We start from the raw sequence: 24,364 nt of genomic DNA on the forward strand, positions 1-24,364 counted from the left end.
CAAGCTCATCTCCTTCACGCTGTCAGCGGGACCATGGGGACTCTGCAGGGAGCACTTTCTGTTGGTGGCTTTTCCAATTGCTACCGTGATATGATGTTCCCTTCCATGGCAGCAGGGCTTCAGGCCATCGTGTCCTTCTTTTCTGGTTCACACAAAGCAGGAGCTGTGGTATTGACCCTATATCTAGCCGTAGGGAAGGCCACAAAGTTCTCTGTGTGCGTCACCAGCCTTGTCAGCAAGGGCAGGATTTGCAGCACTAGCTCAGAGAGGAAAGTTTTGCTTCCAGCTCCTGATCCACCAACTACAACTCCTCCTCCCAGATCCAGCTACAATCTCTCTGCTAGGATGCTTTAAAAAAAAAAAAAAAAAGCAATGTTTTCAGGGTCACTGTGAAATTATGTTGTTTTCGGCAAACAGAACTGCCTGAACCTGATTTACTGATTTACTGTACATCCTGTCCATGCTTTGCAAGAAAAACACCACACAAGTTTTCAGGTCTGACCTTTCAGCCCCTCCTGCTTGGGATGATAATTCCCTGCATGGTGATGAGAAAGCCCTAAGGGCTATTAATCCTTTTCACTGTGGGGTATAAATTGTTCACCAAGGGGGAGGAATACCACCTCTTCCCTCAAATACATATAATATTACACACTTAGGAGCAATTAGCCTGCATGTGCAGCTCCCAGACACAGCTACTTTGTTGATAGCAGCCAAAATGTACCATGGGTCTGTCCTCGGATGTTTGTCCAAACTGTGTGAACTGTAATGTGTCTTCGGGCACCGGCACCCACCAGGGAGGAGGTGGGGGCTCTGTGTAAGGGTGGCCTAACCTTGGCTGAGGATATTAAGTCACTAAGGAGCAAGCAGAGCCTGTCCAGGCTCAAACTCAGAGCAAAACCCTCAGTCAAAACTTTCCTGTGAATTATCCAGAAGCTTTAATTACTGTCACTGCATGCAGACAGATGAGCAGTAACCATGTATAGCATCTCCATTAACTATCCCAGGAGCCAAAACAAACTCAGCACTTGAATTCACCTAAATTTAGGTGTCTACCTCCCATTACAGTCTGCAGAGAGCTGGTCAATATTAGCTCAATGTCCTACTTAATATCTCCATTGACTTTGAGGGCAGCTCAGACACCAACACAAGGTGACAATCTATGAGCTGAACATCTCCCACATTGCCCCTGGTTCATGCCACAGGACAGCATTCCTGTGCCTGGAGGGCTGAGCCCCCACGGAGGGGATGGATGCCCCCCTGGAGCACCCTCCCCACAGGTACCCACAGAAATGTGGAGGCTCCTTGCTCAGCATACCAGCTGGCTTGGAAAACAACTTGTAGACCTGCAGATTCAGGGGGACCAGCCCTACCTGAGCAGGAGCACGTGGAGAGAGCCAAGTGCACGTCAAGTTCAGAGCCTCGAGGTTCATCGAGGCTGTCCTAGTGCTCCTTGCAGACTGCTGCCCACTTGAGAAGGGAGCTAGTGAGAGGACTCCTCTGTGCAGGCAGTGGTTTTCAGAAACGCTTTTTCATTCTCACTAAATCCCCAATCCAAGCCTTACCCTTTCGCTCAAAGTCTTTGCAAACACTAGCAAAACCTTTCCCGTTAATCTTGCTTCATCTCACTAAAACAACACAGACTGTCTGTCTCCAGGGAAGGCTGTCACAGGATATGGGGGAGGAATCTATCATTTGTAATGCACGGAAATATAACTTACATATATCAAAGGCATTTTCTGTAAAAACAAATACGCAGCAAAGATTGGGAGGCCAAACCCCCATTGCCTTCAAGCTACTGTGCTTAGCAATCGTGTGAGCAACAGCCTGAGCAAACCCAATTAACTTGATTTGTAGATTGCACAGATTAGTAATTGTGTTCCAATAGCAAATCCCACAAGGAGCCCCTTTTGCTTATGTTTCTGTACAGCTCCTCATTTGTTACCATGATACATAAGGGCACCTATCTAAATCCTTTAAATTTATGTACTGCCAGGTATGCAGCCCTGGCCTCTAACAGCACCTTCTTGTGAAGAACTGCAGAGATCTCTGCAAATTCTATTTTAAAAACTCTCTGGTGTCTATGCATACAAGCAAAAACACTGACACTGAGGCATCGAGAGGCTCAATTTAGCTGTTAACGCAGAAAGTTTGGAAAAGAGCTAGTGTCTTCGGGACACTACTTTTGATGGGCTTCACACTGCAACCATCAGCCATGCTGGGGTTCCTGCACCCTCCAAGACTCCTGACTTGATCCAAATTTGACTCTCAATGTGACTAGATCCAACTGTGAGACCCTTTGCATAGCAACAACCCAAACATCTTGGAAAAAAAAAAAAATACTTATTCTGAAAACTGGAAAATGTTGCAGGGTCCACTCCCAGTGCAGAAATTACTCTTTGAGTTTTATGAACAGTTCTTTCTCAAGTAAGAATGCCTGACATAGACCTCCACAGTCAAAGATGCATGAGATTCTAGTAATGTTTGTTTTAAACCCAGAGACACCCCTCTAAAGTGGAGAGGTTTGTGAGGCTGGAAAAAAAATACAGTAGTGACAGAGGGATAGGGAAGGTGGAGGGGGGTTTTTCAGTATTGTATCAACTAAAAAAACATGTTCTGCTGGTTGAAACAAAAAAAAAAAGCAAGATGTCTGATGAATAGTTCTACTGATATTGACTGGATTTCTATATTTCTAAAAACATGAGCACTTCATAAATACACTGAAATATTCTGTCATCGCCAGACAGAACGTGCCAGTTTTCTATAAATATAGACATCTGGCGATGGTTTCTTCTAGTGTTATGGATTTCTGGTGCAAAGAACGCTACTTTGTGAGCAAATGCATGTTTGAAATTAATTTCATATGTGACAGGTTACATTAAAGAGCAAGAAAGATTTGCTGGGCAGAAGCGCGTAACAAAAACACTGTGCTCCCATACGGCTCCTGAGCCTCTCCATGAGGTTGCCCACATAATATTGTAGGCATAAAGTATGCTCCTTCAAGCAGTGCTGTGCAGCTTAATTAAAGCGTGCCCACAAATTGCATTGAAACTCGAAAACCGTTGATGTTTGGCGTCGTAATTCCAGCCATGGTGAAACACCACTGAGAAAACAATGAATATTAAATACCAGCGAATAACAGCATGCTTTGTACAAACCACCTGAGGGGTACCACAAGCAACAGGCAGGTATATAAAATCCGGTGCTATAGGGCTGTGTCTTGACTTCATTTCTTCCCTTTTTTTTTTTTTCTGTGGGATTTTCAGCCTGATTTCTGTTCTATCTGGATGATAGAAATGCATCACACAGAGGGCAAGTTGGGGACACCATAGGGTCACAGCAAAGATGCATCTTTGCATGGGGCAACACCTTACATCAATAAGGGCTTGCTTAAACTGTAAGCGAGTGCTAATTTCACATTCTAAGAGCAACAGAAGACATCTTTGTGCAAGGGCATAGGCTAGTCTTCTATCCCTATCTGACTTGCTCACCAGGCTCACTATATCCAAGTCATTAGCATCAGCAGGTAAACCAGTTTGGGGCTGGGGAAGTTTCCTTTCTGGTTAACATAAGCAAAGTGTAAACACTCCCTTGCAGGTTAACAAAAGCCAGAAGCCCAAACAGGGATAACACTTCAGGAAAAGCTGGAGAGGGGGAAGTTGAAAAGACAATTAATCACAAGCTTTCCTCCACTGTGACACGTTTTTGCCAGTGACCGGGTGTTTAGGGTATCTGTGCGCTGCTCTTCATTCCCCTTGGTTGCAGGGAGTGTTTTCCAACTGAAGCCATCAAAAAAAAAAAAACAGACCCCAAAGCCTTCTTTGTTATCCAGCCCCAACTGCCCTCCTTCCCCTTTCCCCTCAATAAACACCACCAATCCATCAGCTCCATTTGTATCCTTCTTTTTTCTTTCTCAAACCACCCTAAAAGCATTTGGGGAGCAAAGGCAGAGAGAAGGGAAAGAGGAAACCCACCAAACCCAAAGCCACTACACAGCTCTCTATGCATGTCAACCATTTGCTAAAAATTCCAAATAAAGACAAACCCAAGAAGTCTCAATACCCTGTGTTATCTTTGCAGGCTGGCTGCTGCCTTATCAGCTCCGACAGAAACCAGCTTTTAAGAAAAATTCAGCAGCTTTTGGGTGGAAGCTGGTTCCTAAGAAAACACACAGTGGAATTGCTGGAAATCAATCCAAGAGGACAGGGTGAGCGGGTAAAAGATGGTCTAAAAGCCTCCACCATCATCTCACCCTTCTCCATCAGGAAATACACTGCCATGCATTGTTCTTTATTATTTTTCATAATTCACCCCTGACGCTTCATAGAATCATAGAATAACCAGATTGGAAAAGACCCACCGGATCATCGAGTCCAACCATTCCTATCAAACACTAAACCATGCCCCTTAGCACCTCGTCCACTTGTGCCTTAAACACCTCCAGGGAAGGTGACTCAACCACCTCCCTGGGCAGCCTGTTCCAGTGCCCAATGACCCTTTTTGTGAAGAATTTTTTCCTAATGTCCAGCCTAAATCTCCCCTGGCAGAGCTTGAGGCCATTCCCTCTTGTCCTGTCCCCTGTCACTTGGGAGAAGAGGCCAGCACCAAGAGCTACATGAGTGAACAGTTACTCAAAATGCCGCTTGCATTAGGGACTGATGGTGTCCAGGCAAAGCTACCAGCAATCTGTACCAGGTTTCAGAGTGAGTGCATCAGAAATGGAAGAAGACAGAAGATTATGATGTCCAACACTGGCATTAAGCACTACTGTCTTGATTGTCCCCAGCAGCCTTCTAGTACTTACAGGGAGCCTACAGGAACACTGGGGAAGGGATTTTTATCAGGCAATACAGGGATAGGACAAGGGATAATGGTTCAAGCTGAAAGAGGGGAGATTTAGATTAGATATTAGGAAGACTTTTTTTTTTAATGTGAGGGTGGTGAAGCACTGGCACAGGCTGCCCAGAGAAGTCATGGATGCCCCATTCCTGGAGGTGTTCAAGGCCAGGTTGAACGAGGCTTTGAGCAACCTGATCCAGCTGAAGTTGTCCCTGCCCAACTGGATGATCCCTAAGGTCCCTTCCAACCCAAACCATTCTATGATTCTATAGTTCTATGAAGGACTGGGATATTTTTCCCCCACCCTCACTTATAACAGAGATGCTCTTTTTGGACAAACTCTCCATGGGAGGATTTGAATGCTAAGGAGCACATTTTTTATGAAAAGCAAAAGCCCTGTTTGTTCATGCACGTAACTCTCTTCACACAGCAGCAGCTACCCTGCACAGGAGTTGAACTTTCCTTTTGCAAGGGTGTAAGGGTCCCACTCTTGAAAAAGTTATAAAATAGTTATAAAACACCTTTGCTTGACATTAATTGATAGGTAGAATGAGCTATAGTGAGAAGAGCTGTCTCAAGGCCAAGAGCTGCTTTTCAGTATCTCTTTTGCAACATAGCAGAGGGAACAGCTGGGGGGAGGCCGTCTGCCTCTTGTCAAACCCAGAGGGAATGACGGACAGACAGATGCTCCCCGAGGAGCTGCCCTGGCATTATAAATGACTCTAGTAGAGGGTGCGTGGCTTTCTACCTCTGACCTGACCCTTTCTCCCCTAAAGAGTCCTCACAAATCTTCCTCAACAGCTAGCAAAAATTGAAGTGACACAGCTGGGGCCCTAAAATGTCCTTTTTTTTTTTTTTTCCTTCCAAGTTTTGCCCAAGACAGCATTGCAGGGAAGGCAGAGGAACAAAGCAAAGGAAACTGCGAGTGTGGAGGGTGTCTATACAACCAGGTTCAATCCCTCATGGAACAGCACTCTTAAGCTGCCTATCCCGAGAATCAAAAATCATACAGCAGACTCCAAAATAACAGGACTGGTCTATGGTTTAGAGAAGTCATACAAAACTTGCTTTTGTTCTTTACCTCCTCTTCTGGTGTCTAAGTCAGCTAACAGCTTTGGTGCTCACATTTTCTCCAAAATCATCGACACTGAAATCTGGAGTGTTAGTTTCATTTTGCTTCAACTGAAAGCAGAGTTATTTCCCAATTTCCTAAAGTCAAAAAAAATAATTTTAAGGGGCAAAAACCAGCATCAGAATCCTTGCAAAACAATTGCTACCACTTCAGCCTGTGCTTCGGTTCTCTGTATTTCAAATAAGTGTAATATACTGTGTAATGGGTCCACAGCAAGTGTTACTTTGAATATACACAAACCACAGATGCATAAAGTACATGGTTAAACACTTGGCAAAAATTATATCAGAGGTCAGAAACTTCTGTAGCTGTAAAAGTGTATTGAAATACTTGGGCTTGTACTTCCCTTGCGTGTCTCCAGTGTTGTGCCACATGGGTTTTACTGGATTAAAACAGAGATGAATTCAAATAGATGTGTCATACACTATTTTCCTTGTTTTATTTGACTTTAATTAGTTCTTAACAGTACTGCTCTTTGAAAAAAAAAAAAAATTTCTCAATTGAGGGTGTTGGTTCTGCCTAAGGCTGCTTGGCCATTTTCCACTGAAATGCCCTTTCAACAACCATCACAATCCTTTCCAAGCAAAACGAAATCTCTTGGAAGAACGTCCTTTTCTATGCCCATGTGAAAATTTGCCTTTCTTAACATTCTACCCCTCCCTCAGATTTTAAGTTGGCTGTTCTTTGCACTTTTCCAGGAGGGAACAGAAACCCATGGTGGGCCCCAGCGGGATGTGGAGCAACACCTGGGAGCAGGCAGACCTTGTTAGCACACACGAAAACACCTTGCTGCTCCTTCAATAATCTCTAACTGTATTTATTTGATTTTTTTACATCCAGTCGTTTCCATCAATAATAAACAGTGTAATGCCTACCTTTCCCCAGAGCCAATAATGAAGTTTGTACCCAGCAGAGAGGTGAAGACCAGGCTTATGATTCATGCATGCAAACCATGTTGGGTGTGCAGCACAAGCCCTTCAGTCCATGTATGAATGATACCTTTGTACCTGCTTCACCTTGGGCACTGACCCAGGGTTTGGGCATGAAAATATCGATCACGTGCATCTGTACTGCAGCAGCAACAAGAAATCCTTATCAAGATGGTATCTATTTTGCACGGGGCGCTGTAGGCAAATACAGGATGTCACCTTTCTGAGGTCTACACGGGTAAAATAAAACTCAGCTTACCAATGTGTCTGGTTTTTGGAGGAAGCCTTCATCACAGTAAAATAAACTCTCTACACAAAGAGCTGTTCCTAACTTGCATTTAAGACTGTTGTTCATTCTGGGTTTGACAGCCCTCAATACACCACCAGGGCTTCCGTACAATTAGGATATCCAAGCACCAACACTCATGCTAACAAATAAAAAATCACACCAGCTATAACAACAACTTTGCCTTATGCTGTGTCCACTGTATCAAACAAATTGTTGGTCCTTTGCTGACCTGCTCTCCCAGAGCAAAATTAAATACTTTAGATCTTGCAGTCCTCCCCCAGTTCTGCCTTAATATCTCTTTTTTACAGCAAAATACCTTCCAACACATGCCACAGCCAGAAGACCCTGCTCTAGTTTTAAGCCTGGAATACTTAAAGCACAATGCTCATTCAATTACTTGGGTACATTTTTCATCTTCCTCAGACAAGTTATTAGGTTAGCTGGTTGGTTTGGGTTGTTTTTTCACTTAGTGTAGTATCTGCATTGCTTTTGCACTGGTAAAAGGGAAAGTGCTGGCAAGTATGCAAACAGAAAGATCCAATCAAGAGGTTACTAAAATTCATTCAGGCTTGTTCCTCTACACTGTTATTTCAGTTAGTGTCTGATAACCAAACAGTTCCCTTTTAATTCTACATTGCCCAATTATTTCTTTCAAACATTTGTCTCAGCGGAAGCTTGATGCTATTTTCCCTTCTGGAGAAAGAAACCCCCAAGATGTATTTTCAACCTCCCAGCTCAGTGTTTCCCAGATATTTTGAATCGGGGACCGCTGCCAAGACTCACATTTTTCCACAGATCACCGCGCACCTTCATGCTCACAGCAGAAAGCCAGTACGGTGACATAGACATGGGGACGGCCTCCGGAGTGGTTGTTATTGTCCCAATTCTTGTCTCCCTTACCATAGCCCATGAGCCACCAAGGGAACAAGGGTTTGCCCCTCTTACATCATCCAGGCCTGAGAAGATCTGGTAGATTCTAAAGGATATTAAAAAAAAAAAAAAAAAACCAAAAAAAAAAACACATCCCTGCTGCCTTGGGATAATTACAGTCACTTAGCACCAAGTTCCAATTTTCCTGGAAGTGCCACAATTTAGTCATCCAATGCCGAGTAGCCTCAGCAGCCTTCACCCGGGCACTGGGACATGTACCATGATCTTCCCCTTCCTACAAAAAAAACCATATCAACAGGCAAGAAAAAGCCACCGTTTCTCTGAGATGCAGGGTCATGGTTCTTCATGTTAGACACACATCAATCATCCCAGGCCAGAATTCCCCCACCATGTCTCATGAGCCAAAATAAACAACCCCTCTCTCTCCACAAGCATTGTTAATGCAGCCCTGCAGCTTTACCTGGTAGCCTACTGGCTCTGTTCCCCTGCAGAAATATTTTCACCCGCGGGGAGTATCTTGCAGAAGTTGTTTTCTGTGCTTTAATTTTTGCAGCCCCCTCAAGTGGTGTCAGTAGTCAGAAGTCCATGCAGATACAAATCCAAGGCTGTGGGGGAACCTGGCTTCACGTCCACATTGATACGAGGGTCAATGCACACTGTGCCTGGATCAGAGGGAACTCGCCACAAGCAGCGCTTATTTCAGCTCATCTTTGCTGCTGTGCTCCTGCTAAAGCAGCTCCTTCTCTGCAGCAGGTGATGCCATAGAGGGCAAGCAAACACCAGCAGCATTAACTTACCATTTCCAAGCTCCTTCTCTTTCAGAAGCCAAAAGCAGAAGACAGACTAAGGGAGATCCCCATTCCCCTATAAAGCACCCGAAATTTCATGGGAATACTGAGGCAAACAGAAAATTGTCATGATATAGACTGTGAAAGCCTTAATCTCCCAATACAAAAGGGTAAGAGATGCACTCCTGTCTGAATGAGCTGAACCAAGTGCAAAAGTAAATAAAGAATAATTAATACTGGTCAAAAACAACCCAAACCACTTCTGCATGAGAAGTTTCTACCAGGGTAATACACACTTTTTCCAATAAGATCCACCAGTGGAAGACGCAGGATCCAAATCTGATTTTTCCAGTCTTTACATTCACTATTTGCAGGCAGCGCTGCCTTCTACAGTGTGGACCCTGCTGCATCCTACGCTCCTAAAGAGTCATTGTACAACGTTTACATCAATGCTAAGTCCTCCAAAGTACTGAGCCTTCCTGCCATAAGTGCAAATGGAAAGGACTTTCTGCCTGTGGTCAAAATGCAATATCACATGAGTTCAGTTCATGTTCATATACCAATTTAACCCATCATATTTTTTCCAGCCTGACTTTCTGCCCAGTTTAGCTCCCCAAAATACAAACCAGCAAGGTCAGAAGAGCTGTCACACCGGCACAAAGGAGTTACAAGGCTGGGAGCAGAGCAGGACAAGGATAGGATAGTGGTGGGGTCAACTTCAGTCATCTTCAGCTGTCAAGAGATCACACCTGAGAAGTATTTACTGCCAGGATCCAAGCCACTGCAGCCAGGCAGAGGAACAGGAGTCCTATTTGTGCTGCTAATGACCCAACTTAGCAGGACAGAAATCAAGAGCTTGACCTTTCCCAACATCATGTGAAGCAAATGCTCCATATAACATGGCTCCGGCGTTATCTACAAGGCACAGGTGCATGACTTCAATTAGAAATGACCAGCATTCCATACATAACAGTGCCTTTCAACATAACTCAGACCATCCAAAAAACACTTGGAGGCTCAGTTACCATCTTCTTCCCACCACCCTGCCAGCTCAGGAGCACCAAATAATTCCCCATGAGGTCTCAGCACTATTACTTGGAAATCATATTGGAAGCCACAATTTCTCTCTGCATGCTGGTGGATCTTAAACTTGGTGCTTGGTTTGTCTGGAGACCATTTCTCAACCCCACCCCTAAAGTAACTTCCACAGAGAACAATGCTGCTGGTTTGTGTTCACAAGAGATTTATTCCACTCTTCCAGCAGCTCATGCCGCCTGCACCTTTCAGGGGGCAGAAGCTGCTTGAAACGAATGGTTCCTTCTGGTTTCTGGGAATAAAAGGCTGCCCTCCATAATCAGGGTATTGTTCTCCCTAAATGGACCCAGACTCTGTAAACATGCTCCTCTGCGAGGCACTGGGAGGGTGACTGGGAGCGTGTGTATACATACATGCAGGGAATGTGTCTTGTTCTAAAAAACAGTAAATTATGTTAATTCATTTCCTCTGCCTAAACACTGGTAATAAACTTCGGGAAAGGAGGAGGAAAAAGTAAACAAGACTCAATTACAAAAAGGTGAGAGGGAGAGGTAACCAAATAACTCCACCAAATGTCTCCTTTGGGAAAGGACATTCCTGTTCCAGCTCAGATGGGCTCCGCACAGCCCTCCCTCTGCCAGGAGGTATAAATGTGACCATAACAATTTCTTTCTTTTATTTTGTAAGGTTTCAGCCTGTTTTCATGAGTTCAATGAGCCCCCACCAGTGCCCTGATCCACGCTGAGTACATCCGCGGGGGCTTTGCGCCACATGTGATGTGAGCCCTCCGGTGACTGAAGCCAGTACGAATAGTCAGACCCTATTTGTAATTTTCTAACAGAAAAATAATTTCACCAACCAAACTACCACGCTTTGACTCAAAACCCTGATTAGCACAGTTTGAAAACAGGGCAGCGTACTGTTCTGGGAATTAACTTGCTTGACCCCTAGTCTATAATGGCACTCAAATAATCTGCGAGTCAGACAAAGTTGAAACACTCTTGGAAGACCACACTGAAAGAATTTACTGGATTTATTGGATTTTCTAGGATAAAAGAAAAATAAGCCTCAAACTCCACTTAGCTAGTCCGTGGTCTTCAGAAAGACAAGCTTTTCCTCCTGACACTCTCTAGAAGAGGAATGCTGCCTGTGCTGAGCAGCACTGTTTGGGTCTCTTTTTCTGTATATATTTTTTTTTCTTCACTGGAAACTCTCAATAAATACTAACAATTATTATAAATATACCGGCCTATTGCTTTGGCTACTTTTGAGTAGCACCTTGCTGTTTTCTTTCTTGGGATCAGTGGTAAAACATGGAGAAAAGGGACAAATTCTCATTCCAGTGAGCCTACAATCCTACTCCCAACAGGAATACTCATGGGAGAAGAGCCCTCAAATGAACTTCAAATTAAATATCCTGAGGCTACGTTACCAGTTGCAAAGGACTACTCTGGTGTTTCCAATGAACTTCCAATGCCAGGGTTAATCCTATATATAGCACTGTCACAAAATACTGCTTGAAATCCTGTAAATCCTCTGGCCTGCTCATGCTTGAGGAAGCAGGGAATCAGAAAAAACATTCTGCCTTAGTGATACAAGCAGGACCTTGCTCTGGTCTAGATAAAACAACTACCCATCCCTTCCTTAGGTTTCTCCAGACCCTGTGCAAAATGCTTCAACTTGGCCTCTATGACTTCTTTTTGTCTCTTTGTATCCCAGAAACAATAGAAGTGTGCCAGAGCAGTGACAAACATCTTCAGATAAAAAACCCAGCAATTAGAAATCAACTGTCCAAAGCTAGTTCTCTTGCATATGCAAATATCTCCCTAATAGGTTTACCATTCCTTGTCAATCAAACCTGTCAAGGAAAAGTAAACACCTGTCCTGGCTCTTATTAAGTTGAAAGCTCCGCTCTCGTAAGTCATTAATAAAAATAACCCCAGCAAAACCGCATTTCTGATTGGTTGCGAATACCAGGAGGCGGAAAGATACTCATCAGCTCTCATCTGTTAATCTAGTTTTATATTAACTATTGCAGATCACGATGAACCCTCCCATGGCTTGGTGCCGCACTGTACAGAGCTAAACCACAGCCTGGGCTTATGAGACCTCAAATGCTCCTCTTCTACCTCACAGGTAGTCAATCACAATTCACTGAATGAAAGTGACTATCGCCTTCGTAATGGAGAGCAATATGCAACCTTGAATATTAAAATATGAAATGACTTATCGGAGCACACAGCCTGATCCCCATATGCTGGTGGAGCTGGCAGCTCTTCTCCCAGTTTCCCACTTGAACTGCCTAATAAATATTAAACACTTCCTAATATTACTTGTTTGGCTAAAGAAACACCGATTGCTATCAAAATGTTGTGTTAATCTGGCGAAGAACATGAAACATATTGATCCACTCAGAAGGCAAGCAAAATGGCTCATAGCATCCTCTTTCTGAAGGGTATCTACACTCTGAAGGAATTTCAGCTATCAGTTTTACATTGACTGGTTGATGCCCAACAAGCACTCTTCCTTCCACAGAGAGCCTGCTGTATCCCTGGAGGGATATTCCACAATGTCCAGAGGTTTACCCTGTTATTTATTAACCCTTCCATCCTTGACACGTAGCTCATATACTTGTAACTCCTCTGACACTTGTCATTGCTTAACCAGTGTTAACAGATCCATTTAGGTGAGAGCAACAGCTGAGAAAAATAGCTTCCTCAATTACTCCAACTCACACATAATTCATCAAGAAGAAAAAGGAGGAAAAGAAAACACTTCACAGTGCTTCAGTGTCTGCAGCAGCCTAACTCCAGGAGTCTGGTTTGTTCAGCTCTGGGGAGCTAGTGGGGCTGAGTAACTGTCCCTTTTACCTCCCTTGGGGTTGATTTGGCCTCACCTCATCCACTTCTGTCTAGAAAAAAGAAAGATTTAATCCTAAACCAGGCAGCCTAAAATACTAGCTACCCTAATGAACCCCCCTTTCACAATAGAATCCTTCTACTCAGAGTCACATGTTGGTCAAAAGACAGTTAAGCATCACACCTAGACCTAATGACATGGGGACACCTGGCAAGACACAGGTGAAAAAAAAATATATAGAGCACAGATTTTTAAAAGACGCATACCTACATCCTCTTCAGAGCATGCACTCGAGATCCCCTCCCAAGGCTTGGCTGCACCAGGTGTCAAAGGCAGCACTACACTAATGCAGCCTAGGATTTCTCTTAGAGGCTGGCTAATGCTTAGATTTCCCTCCACATCCGCCTCCAGATTTTCTCCTCTCTCAAACATCTTGTGGACACAACTAGCTAGCCCACAATTGCCATGAAGAGTCTTCACAACACCAGTACCAAACTCTCACAGTCATCAGTTTCACAGGATGTGCATATGCAAACCCAGCTAGGAGAATATAAATTTTTAAAAAATGCCTATTGCACAAATTAAGTCCACATTTAAGTTGAGAGATTAGATATTAGGATGACATTTTTTTTCCTGTGAGGGTGGTGAGGCACTGGAACAGGTTGTCTAGAGAAGTCATGAATGCCCCATGCCTGGAGGTGTCCAAGGCCAGGTTGGGACCTTGAGCAGCCTCGTCTAGTGGGAGGTGTCCCTGCCCATGGCAGGGGGGTTGGAACTGGATGATCTTTAAGGTCCCTTCCAACCCAAACCCTTATATGATTCTATGATTTCTGCATCTGTCTGCTGTTCCTGTGTTTTTATCTACCATGCTCAAATGCCAACAGCTCCTAAAATACCCACCAAAGTCAACAGCGCCCAAGTGGCATCTGGGGCATGACACCTCTTGCATTACCCTCTTCTCAATCACCTGACAGGATACACAAGATTGTGTAAATCTTTCATGAAATAAATTCACCAGACATATGGAGAGATTATTTTGGGTCTCATCAAGTCAGAAGCCGCTCATAAAGAGGCTGAGAACAGAGAAGCAGCAGTCCTGAGAAACATTAACCTGCTCTGAGAAGCCTCTGTTCTCAATTTACATTTTCCTTCCCCTAGCGAAGCTCAAAATTAAGTTTGAACACTTAATGGAAAAGGTAGCCTGGAGTGATTGGCTGAATTTCTTCCTGAAAATTGGAGTGGTTGGGATGAAATAAAAATGTTAGGTTATTTGCAGCACTGCTGGATACTGTGTTTCTGCTGCGATACAATGGGGAGACTGTGTAATCAGGGCAACCAACCAAACTCCACGCAGCCCATGTTTATTTGACTCAGAACAGGGCTGGGGGGGGAATCAGAGATGTGAATGGATTCAGCAGCAAATGCATATATTAACTTGCTAAATAACACTCGGGTCAGTCTTCAGCCCCTCCACACCTAGCAACACTGACCATAGAATAGCAATCTTTCTTCGGGGATAAACCCCTCTGTGGCAACCCAAATTTAAAGCAATGAATTTCCAAGTTGCTTTCAGCCCCAACAGTGCACACTCTAGCCACCAGCAGAGCTTGCAGTGGGAAGAAGCAATAAGCTTTTAGTATTTAAATAAATAAATAAATAAATAAATAAATGAGTCCAACCTCTCTGGTTGATCAGGCAAATGGCAGGATCTAAAATGCTATGCTTAACCCACATCTCTTCTGCTCTTGTATGTGGGAGATCCGTACGGAGACTGATATCACAGATAACCTGCGTAAGTCAGGGATGGATCCAAAGCCCATGGGAGTGAGTAGGAGTCACTGAAGCAACTCTCACAGGCTCTGAATCGGGTCCTAACCTGTTAAAAATGGCATGGGCTGCACCTGCATATCTCATACATCAGGGTAGCAGCAAGATTAGATTATTCCAGTTTACTTTGGGAAGTATCTTTCTTTTACCTTGGTACAACGGCTACTGAGAATGAGCACCAGACTCAATAGACTTGCAACAGACAGGAGTGTTTGCAACTTTTAAGAGAAGAGATGGTGTGAATATACAAAAGTCCCTTACACAACCCAAAATATTTAGTCTTGGTGCAAAATATTAGCATAGGTCAACACAGCTAAAAGCATACAGTGTCACTAATATTAGAGAAAGCTCCAAGTCAAAACTGATTATAGAGAACAAGGAAAGGAATAGAAATCCAAATTAAACGTTCAAAACAAAAACAAACTTATTTCAGATTGAGCAGCCCACCAGAAAACACTAGAAGAGGTCAAATCAAAGACAAACTCCTTGAAACAAGACAAAATGAGCACATTAAGGAAAGAAAGCGGAGAAAGGAGTGTTTCCATCTACTCCTGTAATTCTGGGATACATTTGCACGGACCCTTTAAACAGCATGATTTTACAAGTCACTGTAGACACAATTAGGAGTTTCATGTCTCAGGAAAATCAGAAAGCTGTGCTGATATTCCACTCTCACTGAACAAATAAAGCTATGACTAATGGTTGTTATTGGTTTGTGGGTTTGAGGTTTTTTAAATTTGAATTAGGCACAAGATGACCTTTGCATTATTTTCCCCTTTCAGTGCAAATTTTTTACTCCTCCAATAACGAATCCAAAAATGCAGAACCAACGACCATCTCTACTAGTCACCCTATTCCATGATGAGGATTCTGCACCCAGAAGTGCCAGCATCACTTGTAGCAAGACAGCCACTCAAAAAGGAATTACCAGACATGGCATTGCAAAAGCGCAGCTCTGTCAGCCAATTCATGCTAGATGACAAACTTCAACTTTAGTTGATAAATTAGTACCAATGGTCCCAAACCATGAAAAGCAAGTTCTTACTTGCCAGCAAATATCACTTTGGGGTTTTTTTTTTTGGTTTAGAATAATATTTTGTTCCTGTAAGAACCATTTTTCTTTAATTTTTCAAGTCCCACCAAATGGCACATGAAAGTTTCTTCTGAGGCTAAGTCAAACTTTGGAGTCAAACCTTTACTATGTACAAGTTCATCATGAAAAAAGACATATTTTAATTTGCTGCTTGTGTCTTTTAATGTCAAAGAAACATATAGGCTTGGAAAACAAAGTTATAAAAACTTTAAGGAAAATCTAAATGTATTTGAGCAATTTACTGAGTTTTGTAATATTCCTAATTAAAAAAAATAGAAAAATCAACCCTAATTTTCCAGTATGACGCACACTGTATTTTATGCTTAAACTCAGCAGCAATTTAAAGCAGCCGACAGCCTCAGAAGAAGGGAGGAACTAGGGTTTAAAAAAATCACAGAGGTTTTCTTAAATCGTCATGTTGACTGCAGGTACAAGTCACGCCAACAGCTTATTCATGAGTAAGTTCCCCAAAAGCATGATCAAAAAAAATGCCCCAAACTTAACCAGGAGATGTGCAGTGAGTTACATAAAATCTGAATCAGGCTGTAGATCTGAACACGCTTCTCTTTCACAAGTGAGAAATGACCTAATGGTTATATCTGGCAACAACCACTCAACAAGAATAAAGGAACAAAACAGATGCCAACAACTATCTCTCTTTTATTATAATTATTTATCTTTTAAACATTTATTACCATTTACTCTTATAAACCCCAAAGTTACAGAATAATAAATACGTTCCCCAGAATGAAGAACTAATCTCCCAAGAAATAAAACCTTCCAGCATCCTAATGCCCTTTCTCCAGCATTCAGAGGCACAAAAATGGCACAAAACAATACTTCTGCACAAAACTTGCTTGAATTTTGACATGGTCCCACCAGCAAATTCCCAGTAAAACAGGCATCAACCAGTTCTGCAAGCCAAGCGTCACAAAGAGAAGTGCCAGAGTAGAAAGCAATTAAGGTCCCGCTCTTCCCCTCCCTACGCAATGCACTGAAAATGAAATCAACATCCAAACTAATTAGTTTCCAGTAGAATATCAGCTTACTCGCCAACAGAGGGTTGTTACTGCTCTTACCAAAAACTTCTAAACATACCATACGAAATCTTGTTTAAGCCACGCGACCAAGCCAAGCACATCCCATTGTTACCATATACGGTCACCAACACGAATAGGATGGCAACTTGACAGATTTGGAACAAATATTGCGTTGTGTGTCACTGAGATAATATAGGCAGGAAAATATCAGATTGTATTACCTGTATCCGACCGGAGGTGTGGAGTGGTAGGAGCTACATTGCTGTAGGACATAGTCACTAAAGGTTAGTGACCCAAGATGGCATTCGTCCCCGCGGAGGAGGGCCAGGGCAGGACGTTGAGGACTTTCATGCCCAGTAAAGGGCTGCTTGGAGAGAACAGGAATGGAGTGACACGAGGGATGAGCCACCGGACCTCCACTATTATCCCAGGTTCAGGGTTGATACTATCCAGTGCAGCTGGCAACCGGGCTGAAGCTGCCATCCTACACGTTGGCGGCCAGCCGGAAGGCACAGTCCCTCTTAGAAAACCACAGCACACCGGTTTTGCGCTCAAAGAACGTATTTAGTGCACACAAGTTCTTGTCTTCACCCACACGGGAAGGAAGGGGCTTGGATATTTACCTAAATAGCTCCCAAGGAAGACTTTTTTGATACACACTCCTACCAGGAGATCCTTAGCACAGCAGAAGATTGATCACTGGGGGAGTTATTCCAGATTAAGTTTTTTGGAAGGGTTATTCCAGTGCATTTGTGGATGTAGACAAGCTTTTAGCCAAAGTCTTGAAATTTCAGCCTCAAAAGCATTGGTTAGCCAGAGCTACCTTACCCTTCATCTCCTCAGACATGCCGAGTTCTGTACCTGAAACTCTAAAATTATATCTGCTGTCTGCTTTGGGTGGACGCTTTGAACGTATTGCCTCTTTCTTAAGAGTTTATGTTAGATTCCTAAGATAACACCTTTTTTTGCAGTGTTTTCTACCTCAGTGATGTGGCACGCTGGGTCACAAGAAGGGACAGAGCCAGTATGCATAACTCCGAACCTGGAAAAATGCCCCCATTTGCTGGGGGAGGAAATGTTGACGCATTAGCTCAATAAGCCATCCATGCAAGTCCCTTCACCTTAAAAGGCATCACCTAAATAAAGATGTAGAAATAATACAACATAATATTTAATGCAAGATTGCAGCTGAGCACTCAACTGTCAGGAAATATCAAAGCCGGAGCGCGTGGGCAACTTAACTCTGCCCCCTTGTGCAAATGCACTTTGGCACAGCCCTTCCCTGAACACAGGGCATGCGATCAGCCAGCTCCAAATTAACATCCTAATTCCAGCATAAGCTACTTTTGCCTAATATGAGCAGAAGAGGAGGACCAGCACTTTCACACCGAGCCTCCTCAGCAACCTTCCTCGCTTGATTGCAAGCCAGCAAGCACCTATTTAACTTCTGATGCCTCAGATTAGGAGGTACTGGCACGCTTTGGGCCACACACGTCTAATGTGCCATCAGGATACCGATATTAAATGCATTTTGGCCAAAACAAAGAGCTCTTCTTCCTCCGGAGTAAAGCCTTGCAACCTCAGGCTGAGATTCAGCCAAAGGAACATCTATAAAACCCAAGTAACTGAAACAGGTAACATTTATACATCTCCAGTGGTCAAACCCACTGTATGATACATTCGGAAAAAATCCACGGGAACGTTAACAATCGGGCACATTTTTCCAAGAATCTGAAATTGACCCAATGTAAACATGTAATAATTGGAGATTTTGACAGCACAAAATAAGGTTGCAACATGCTCACAAGTGTCTTACCTCTGCTTGCTTACAAGTTCAGTCTTCCATCTAGATCCTACACTATCAAAAATACTCTCAACCTTAAAGAGGTCCAAAGCAGGATTTAAATGTGAGGATTTTGTCTGTATTTTTAAAGCAATGACACCTTTTTCTTCTTCACATTCCCTGTGTTGGTATCAGCACATGAATGAATGACATCTTGCATGGGTTTAGTCCTGTTTTTTAAAGTCTATTTCTACGTCATTTTAAATAAACAGGACCATCTCTCCATCCACTAGCAGGACATATATTTCCAGCTCTGAAAATAGTTCATATAACCCAATTACCAATATAATCCTATTAAAGTTAAATTAAAAAGACCCTTCCGTAGGAAAAACAACGATGTTCTGAAATTAGCACTATTAATTTTCTGTCACTTCTTTACACAACAACAGCCTACAGCACTTCATTTTCCAGGGGCAATAAAAGAATACAAGCAAGACAAGTGCAAACCAAATTTAAACAGTCAACCAGTAAAGCAGCCAATACTCAGCTCACAACAGAGACAAAAATCTTTTTGTCTTCTCCTGCCCACTTCAGATCTTTTCCGGAACTCCACTAACTTCTCAGGTCCATTGCAATAATATACATCCATGAGGTCATTTTAATTCATACACTGCTGCCCATTGCCTACAGCTTAAACTGTGTCTCCATTGTAAACCTTGCCTGGAATTCAGACTTGCAGGACTTACAGCCTATATACTGTTTTCCTTTTCATTCAGCTCCCAGCCAAATCATTTTACAGTGCTTTTGCCTCCATAAAATATTTGCTTGGGAGCCAATGCCAAGAAATAAAAAAAAAAAAAAAAAAAAAAGCAATGCATTAACCAAACTTTGGGCTTTTAGAGTAATACTCTCCCTCTCCTTTCCACCCTTACCCCCAAGGTTTATTTTTGGCAAGTTACAGTCCAAGCAAAGGGCATCTTTAAACCTTTTAATTCACAACTCCGTGGCACCGTGCGATTTAAAGTTCTTTCAACAGTTCATGCAACTCCAATACTGTTGGGAATTGCAGCTGGAGCAATCTGCATCCTAAAGCCATACCCCCATTCTCCTGGAACAATGCAGCCCCTCCTTGGTGACCAGAGCCGGGGGAGCTGAAAGCTTGGTTTCTCATTCAGGGTTTCCAAGGACAGCACCCACCAAGGTACAACAGAGGCGAGCGAGGAGGTAAAGCCAATGCTCCTTCCACTCTCATCCTTTGCCTAAATCACCTTCCCATAAAGAAACTTCTTGTTCTCCAGGCCCGCTCTGTCAGTCCCAGGTCAACGTATTTCAATTTGCCTCTGGTAGGATAACCTGGTTATTGAAATCTGATCAACTGCTGGAGCTCCAGCGCTAACATACGCTCTCGCTGTTGGGAACTGTCATTTGTCTGTCACCGAGGAAGTTAATGGATGTGTTTGTTTAGTTTGCTAGCGGGAACATACAGGGCAGAGGCTCCAGGGATTACAGGAGGGGAGAGGTATTTCTGATCCACGGAGGAATGCAGTCGCTTCTCTTTAAAATTGTCTATTTTTACGCACACACAAGAAAAGCCCCTGGAAGTTCACCTGTGCCTAAGAGACCTCAGGAAACGCAGAGCGACTGCGCTCCATCCAAACCGATGGCCTGAAAACACACAGGTAAGGAGCCACCACACATGGGCACAAGCCTGCACCCCCGAGCCGATAAGAAACATGCGGGAGACTAGTTCACACCACCAGCAGCTCAACTATGAGGTCCCTCCGAGAGCACCGTGGGTGTTTGTGGAGCACGAGCCCAGCGGAGCAGAGGGAAGAGCGCGAGCGGCAGAGTTCGGCGCGGTCTCCTTACCTCTTGCCGAGTCCGAAAATGCAACTATCCCTGCGAAAAGGAGCGCGAGCTGCAATTCCATTTTGAAAACCAGATCGCTCTGTGTCGTTGTACGAGCTATCGTCCTCTCAGACCTGGGGGCAGGAAAAAGGAGAGCAAAATAATTACTGGGGAAAAGCACCAGAACAACTCACAACTTTGGAGAGTTTTAAAACCTACGCAAAGACTCAAGAGCAGAGACAGTAAACGAAAGAGCAACGTACTTGTAATTCATTCCTTGGCGCTCAGCAAGTAAAACTTTGCCCTCCTCTCTGCTTTAGCCTGATATAAATCAAGAACCCACTGAGGCCAGCAAGCTCCTCTAAGTTTACAGTTAATGCATAATTCTTTGGTGTCCTGTACAGAACCAGTCTGGAAGGCAAACAAAACGCTAGCGAGTGGCCATAAAACAAGATTTCAGGTTAACAATTTGCGGAGGAACTTGGGGAAGGGGGAGGAGGAGGAATGTTACCTCTCCCATCAGCAGCCCAGAAAAACTTTGTGTTGCTGCTCCAATGCCCCTCAGACGGGCTCAGCCCCGGGTCCGAGCCTTCCTCCACCTCTCAACAGCCCCGATCCCTCCTCCCCGTCCCCTTCCCAAGCCCCAGTCGCCCCCGAGCGCTCCCAAGGTGCGTCCCTAAGCGAAACCTCGTAATCCAGGTCCTCGGAGATGCCTTCCCTGCGAACCCGGGGCAGATCAGGTTTACATTAATTACACCCCGGTCTCCTCCTCAAACTCTCACTCTCTAAACACCGTCTGGATTCCTCACCCTTGTCAACTTCCCCGCTTTAAACGCCCCCGGGACACGCAGCAACCCGCGTGCAGCATCCAGCCGAGCAAAAACACGGGCGCCCCGCTGCTCGCTCCCCGATTTTGCAGCGGGGAGCCGGCTCGGAGGGCAGAAGGAGCGGAAAAAAATAAATAAATAGAGATTGGGTTCGCCGTTTGTTTGTGTGATGCACAAAGGGGGCTTCCCCACCACCCCCCTCCCCACGCCCCGCCGGGTACCGGGATGCAGGCTGCCGAGCATCGGGGTCGAGAGGATGGAAATGGGGGGGGGGGGGGGGGGGGCAAAGCTTCGGGGTAACCCCGGCGCTTCCCAGCCGCGTCCCCTCCCCCGCCCCCAGAGGGGGTTTCTCCCGGCCGGGGGCACTTACCTCGGCCGCCGCCGGGGCTCCCTCAGCGAGCGCTGCCGCCCGTCCCCGCCGCTCGCCGCTCCATCCCCGCCGCGGCGCCCGCATCCCCCCCGGGGCGCTGCCCTCCGCCTCGGGGCTGCCCTCCCCTCCGAGCAGCTCTCCCCCTTCACCACCGGCTTTTCAACAGCCTCCCTTTTTTCAACCCAGGGGCGATTTGTTTGGCTTTTTGTTTGTTTTTCTTTTTTTTTTTTTTTCCGCTAGGGGCAAGAAGCTAAAGCAAAAGAGGAGGGCGGGGGGCGGCGGGGGAATCTTGTAAATTGTTTTTCCAGCTTCCCGGCTCGGGCTGAGCGTGTGTGTGTGCGCGGGGAGGGACAGCGGGGACCTGCCAGACCCGCCGGGGCTCCGGGATGCCCGGTGATGCCGCCCCAGCCGGAATCCCGTTTAAGGAGCGAGGGGAGGAGGGGAAAGGGGCTGGGGAAGGGGAGGGGAGGGGAAGGGGGGGGGAGGGGGAGGTAAAGGGAGGTTTTGGGGCGGGGGGGGGGGGTGGGGGTGGAGAGCCGGGGCGAGAGAAACAAGCGATAAAGCAACTTTCCCTGCAGGGCTTTGTGGCGGTGGGGGCTGAGCCGCCCGGGAGGTGCCGCCCCGCTCCCAACTTCGCACCAATCGCCGGCAGCCCCCGCCCTCCCCGCCGCCCGCTCCCACCCGCCGCTCCCCTTAACCCTTTGCGGGGGCTGCGAGGGCGGCTCGGGGCGCTGGAGGAGCCGCCACCCAGCCCTCTGCGGCCACCAACCCCTCCATCCCTTCTTGCGCTTCGCCAGCCCCCCCCCCACCCCCACCCCTGCGCAGCGGTGACACGGAGCATCCCTCCCCTGGCACCCTCTGGACCCCACGCAGCCCCCTTAATCTTTTAAAGCTCTCCCCCCCCAATACCTTCTTGCCCTTCTTAACCCCCCGGAGCAGCAGTGCCAGCCCTGGACCCCGCTGTGCCCCGGAGCATCCCTTCTCTGGACCCCACGTAGCCTCCTTAACCTTTTCCAGCTCTCCCCCCCCCATACCTTCTTGCGCTTCTCAACCCCCCCGGAGCAGCAGTGCCAGCCTGTGCCTCGGAGCATCCCTCCTCTGGACCCCACGTAGCCCCCTTAACCTTTTCCAGCTCTCCCCCCTATACCTTCTTGCGCTTCTCAACCCCCCCGGAGCAGCAGTGCCAGCCCTGGACTCCGGAGCATCCCTCCTCTGGAGCCCACATAGCCCTGTATAACCTTTTAAAACTCTTCCCCCTATTCCTTCTTGTGCTTCTCAGCTCCCCACCCCCACCCCCCCCGAGCAGCGGTGCCACCCTGTGCCTCGGAGCATCCCTCCTCTGGACCCCACGTAGCCCCCTTAACATTTTACAGGTCTCCCCCCTATCACTTCTTGCGCTTCTCAACTCCCCCGAAGCAGCAGTGCCAGCCCTGGACTCTGAACGTCCCTCCCCCGTTACCCTCTGGACCCCACGTAGCCCTATAACCTTTTAAAACTCTCCCTTCCATCACTTCTTGCACTTCGCAGCCCCCCCGGAGCAGCAGTGCCAGCCCTGGACTCTGGAGCTTCCCTCCCCTGGTACCCCCTGGGCCCCGTGTAGCCCTATAACCTTTTCGAACTCTCCTTCCCATCCCTTCTTGTGCTTCTCAACCCCTCGGAGCAGCAGTGCTAGCCTGTGCCCCAGAGCATACCTCCCCCGGTACCCCCTGGACCCCACGTAACCCTATAACCTTTTAAAACTCTCCCTCCCATACCTTCTTGTACTTCTCAGCCCTCCCCGAGCACCCGTGCCAGCCTGTGCCCTGGAGCATCCCTCCCCCAGTACCCCCTGGACCCCACGTAGCCCCCAAAAGCCTAGAGACCACCAGCCCCGCAGCCCCTTCACTCACCCCACAACCCATCCCTGACAAACCACCCCTCTTCTTAAGGCAAGGATAGAGCCCCGTCTGTGAAAACCCACAGCAGAGGCTCAAGGGAGAGGTTGGGGTCCCTACAGCCACGGGGTACTGGGGATGTGCCACAGCGACACATTCGGGTGGGCGATATCCCACCCCGGCTGCGCTGGTTTGATCTCTTGTCTTGGATGCAAATTATGCCAGAAGAGATTGAACTAAGCTAAACCAACTGGAAAATAAACTATGGAGATGTCTGTTCCTTAAATTAACTGTTACAATTATTTACTATTTACTTTTAAACAGGACCTGCTGATGCATCTGCTCTTACATCAAATTACTCTCCACACAGGATTAAAACCAACCTGGCAGAATTCACCAAACAAACTAAACAAATGACAAGAAAAAAAGCTGCCTCTCTCCAGGGAGAACCATTGTTACTATTGATGTTATTGCTTATTAGATCTCTTTTTTTTATATGCTCCAGCATGAAGGCCTAAACCCAAGCCAAGAATTAGTTTGAACATCCATCATATCTGTTTTGTTAGGATTATGAAATCACACCCTCTCTTTTTATTATTATACTGAATATTTTTACTCAATGGTTCCTGACAACATTAAATCTTGATGTACAAAATCACTGTGAAAAACATTCAAGACTAAACATATGAAGTCCCTGAACAAGAAACAAACAAAGTAGCCGACAATATTGTTTTTATATTTTACATATTTATATCATCGTTTTTATTATTAAAGTTCATTCATCTGAGAAATCCCAGATGGACTGCTCCTACTATCAGGCAATAATTTTAGCCTCATTGACTTCAAAGACAGTGTTGACTGAGGCAAACCTTCAGGACTTGACCTACATGGTCATATTCATGCTATGGATTCTGATAAAATCACTCCAACTTGTGCCAGAATG

The 24,364-nt window shown here is 45.6% G+C and overlaps 1 protein-coding gene across 3 annotated transcripts in view; it reads right to left on the minus strand.

Annotated features, from left to right (window-relative positions):
• The window catches only part of FGFRL1 (fibroblast growth factor receptor like 1), a 176,548-nt gene extending 154,926 nt beyond the window's left edge, over positions 1-21,622 (minus strand). Inside the window, exons 1-2 of one of the 3 annotated variants that reach the window (XM_069856515.1) lie at positions 21,548-21,622; positions 20,372-20,484 (exon numbers count right to left, since the gene is read on the minus strand). In XM_069856515.1, the coding sequence (XP_069712616.1) occupies positions 20,372-20,432 (61 nt within the window). In that variant the 5' untranslated portion in view covers positions 20,433-20,484; positions 21,548-21,622. Of the gene's footprint in view, positions 1-20,371; positions 20,485-20,613; positions 20,740-20,861; positions 20,908-21,547 lie in introns of those variants that run through there. The other 2 variants (XM_069856517.1, XM_069856514.1) reach the window with 2 other exon arrangements.
• Positions 21,623-24,364: the final 2,742 nt, after the last annotated feature.

This window comes from Phaenicophaeus curvirostris, chromosome 4, assembly GCF_032191515.1.
Source record: "Phaenicophaeus curvirostris isolate KB17595 chromosome 4, BPBGC_Pcur_1.0, whole genome shotgun sequence".
Taxonomy (NCBI): domain Eukaryota; kingdom Metazoa; phylum Chordata; class Aves; order Cuculiformes; family Cuculidae; genus Phaenicophaeus; species Phaenicophaeus curvirostris.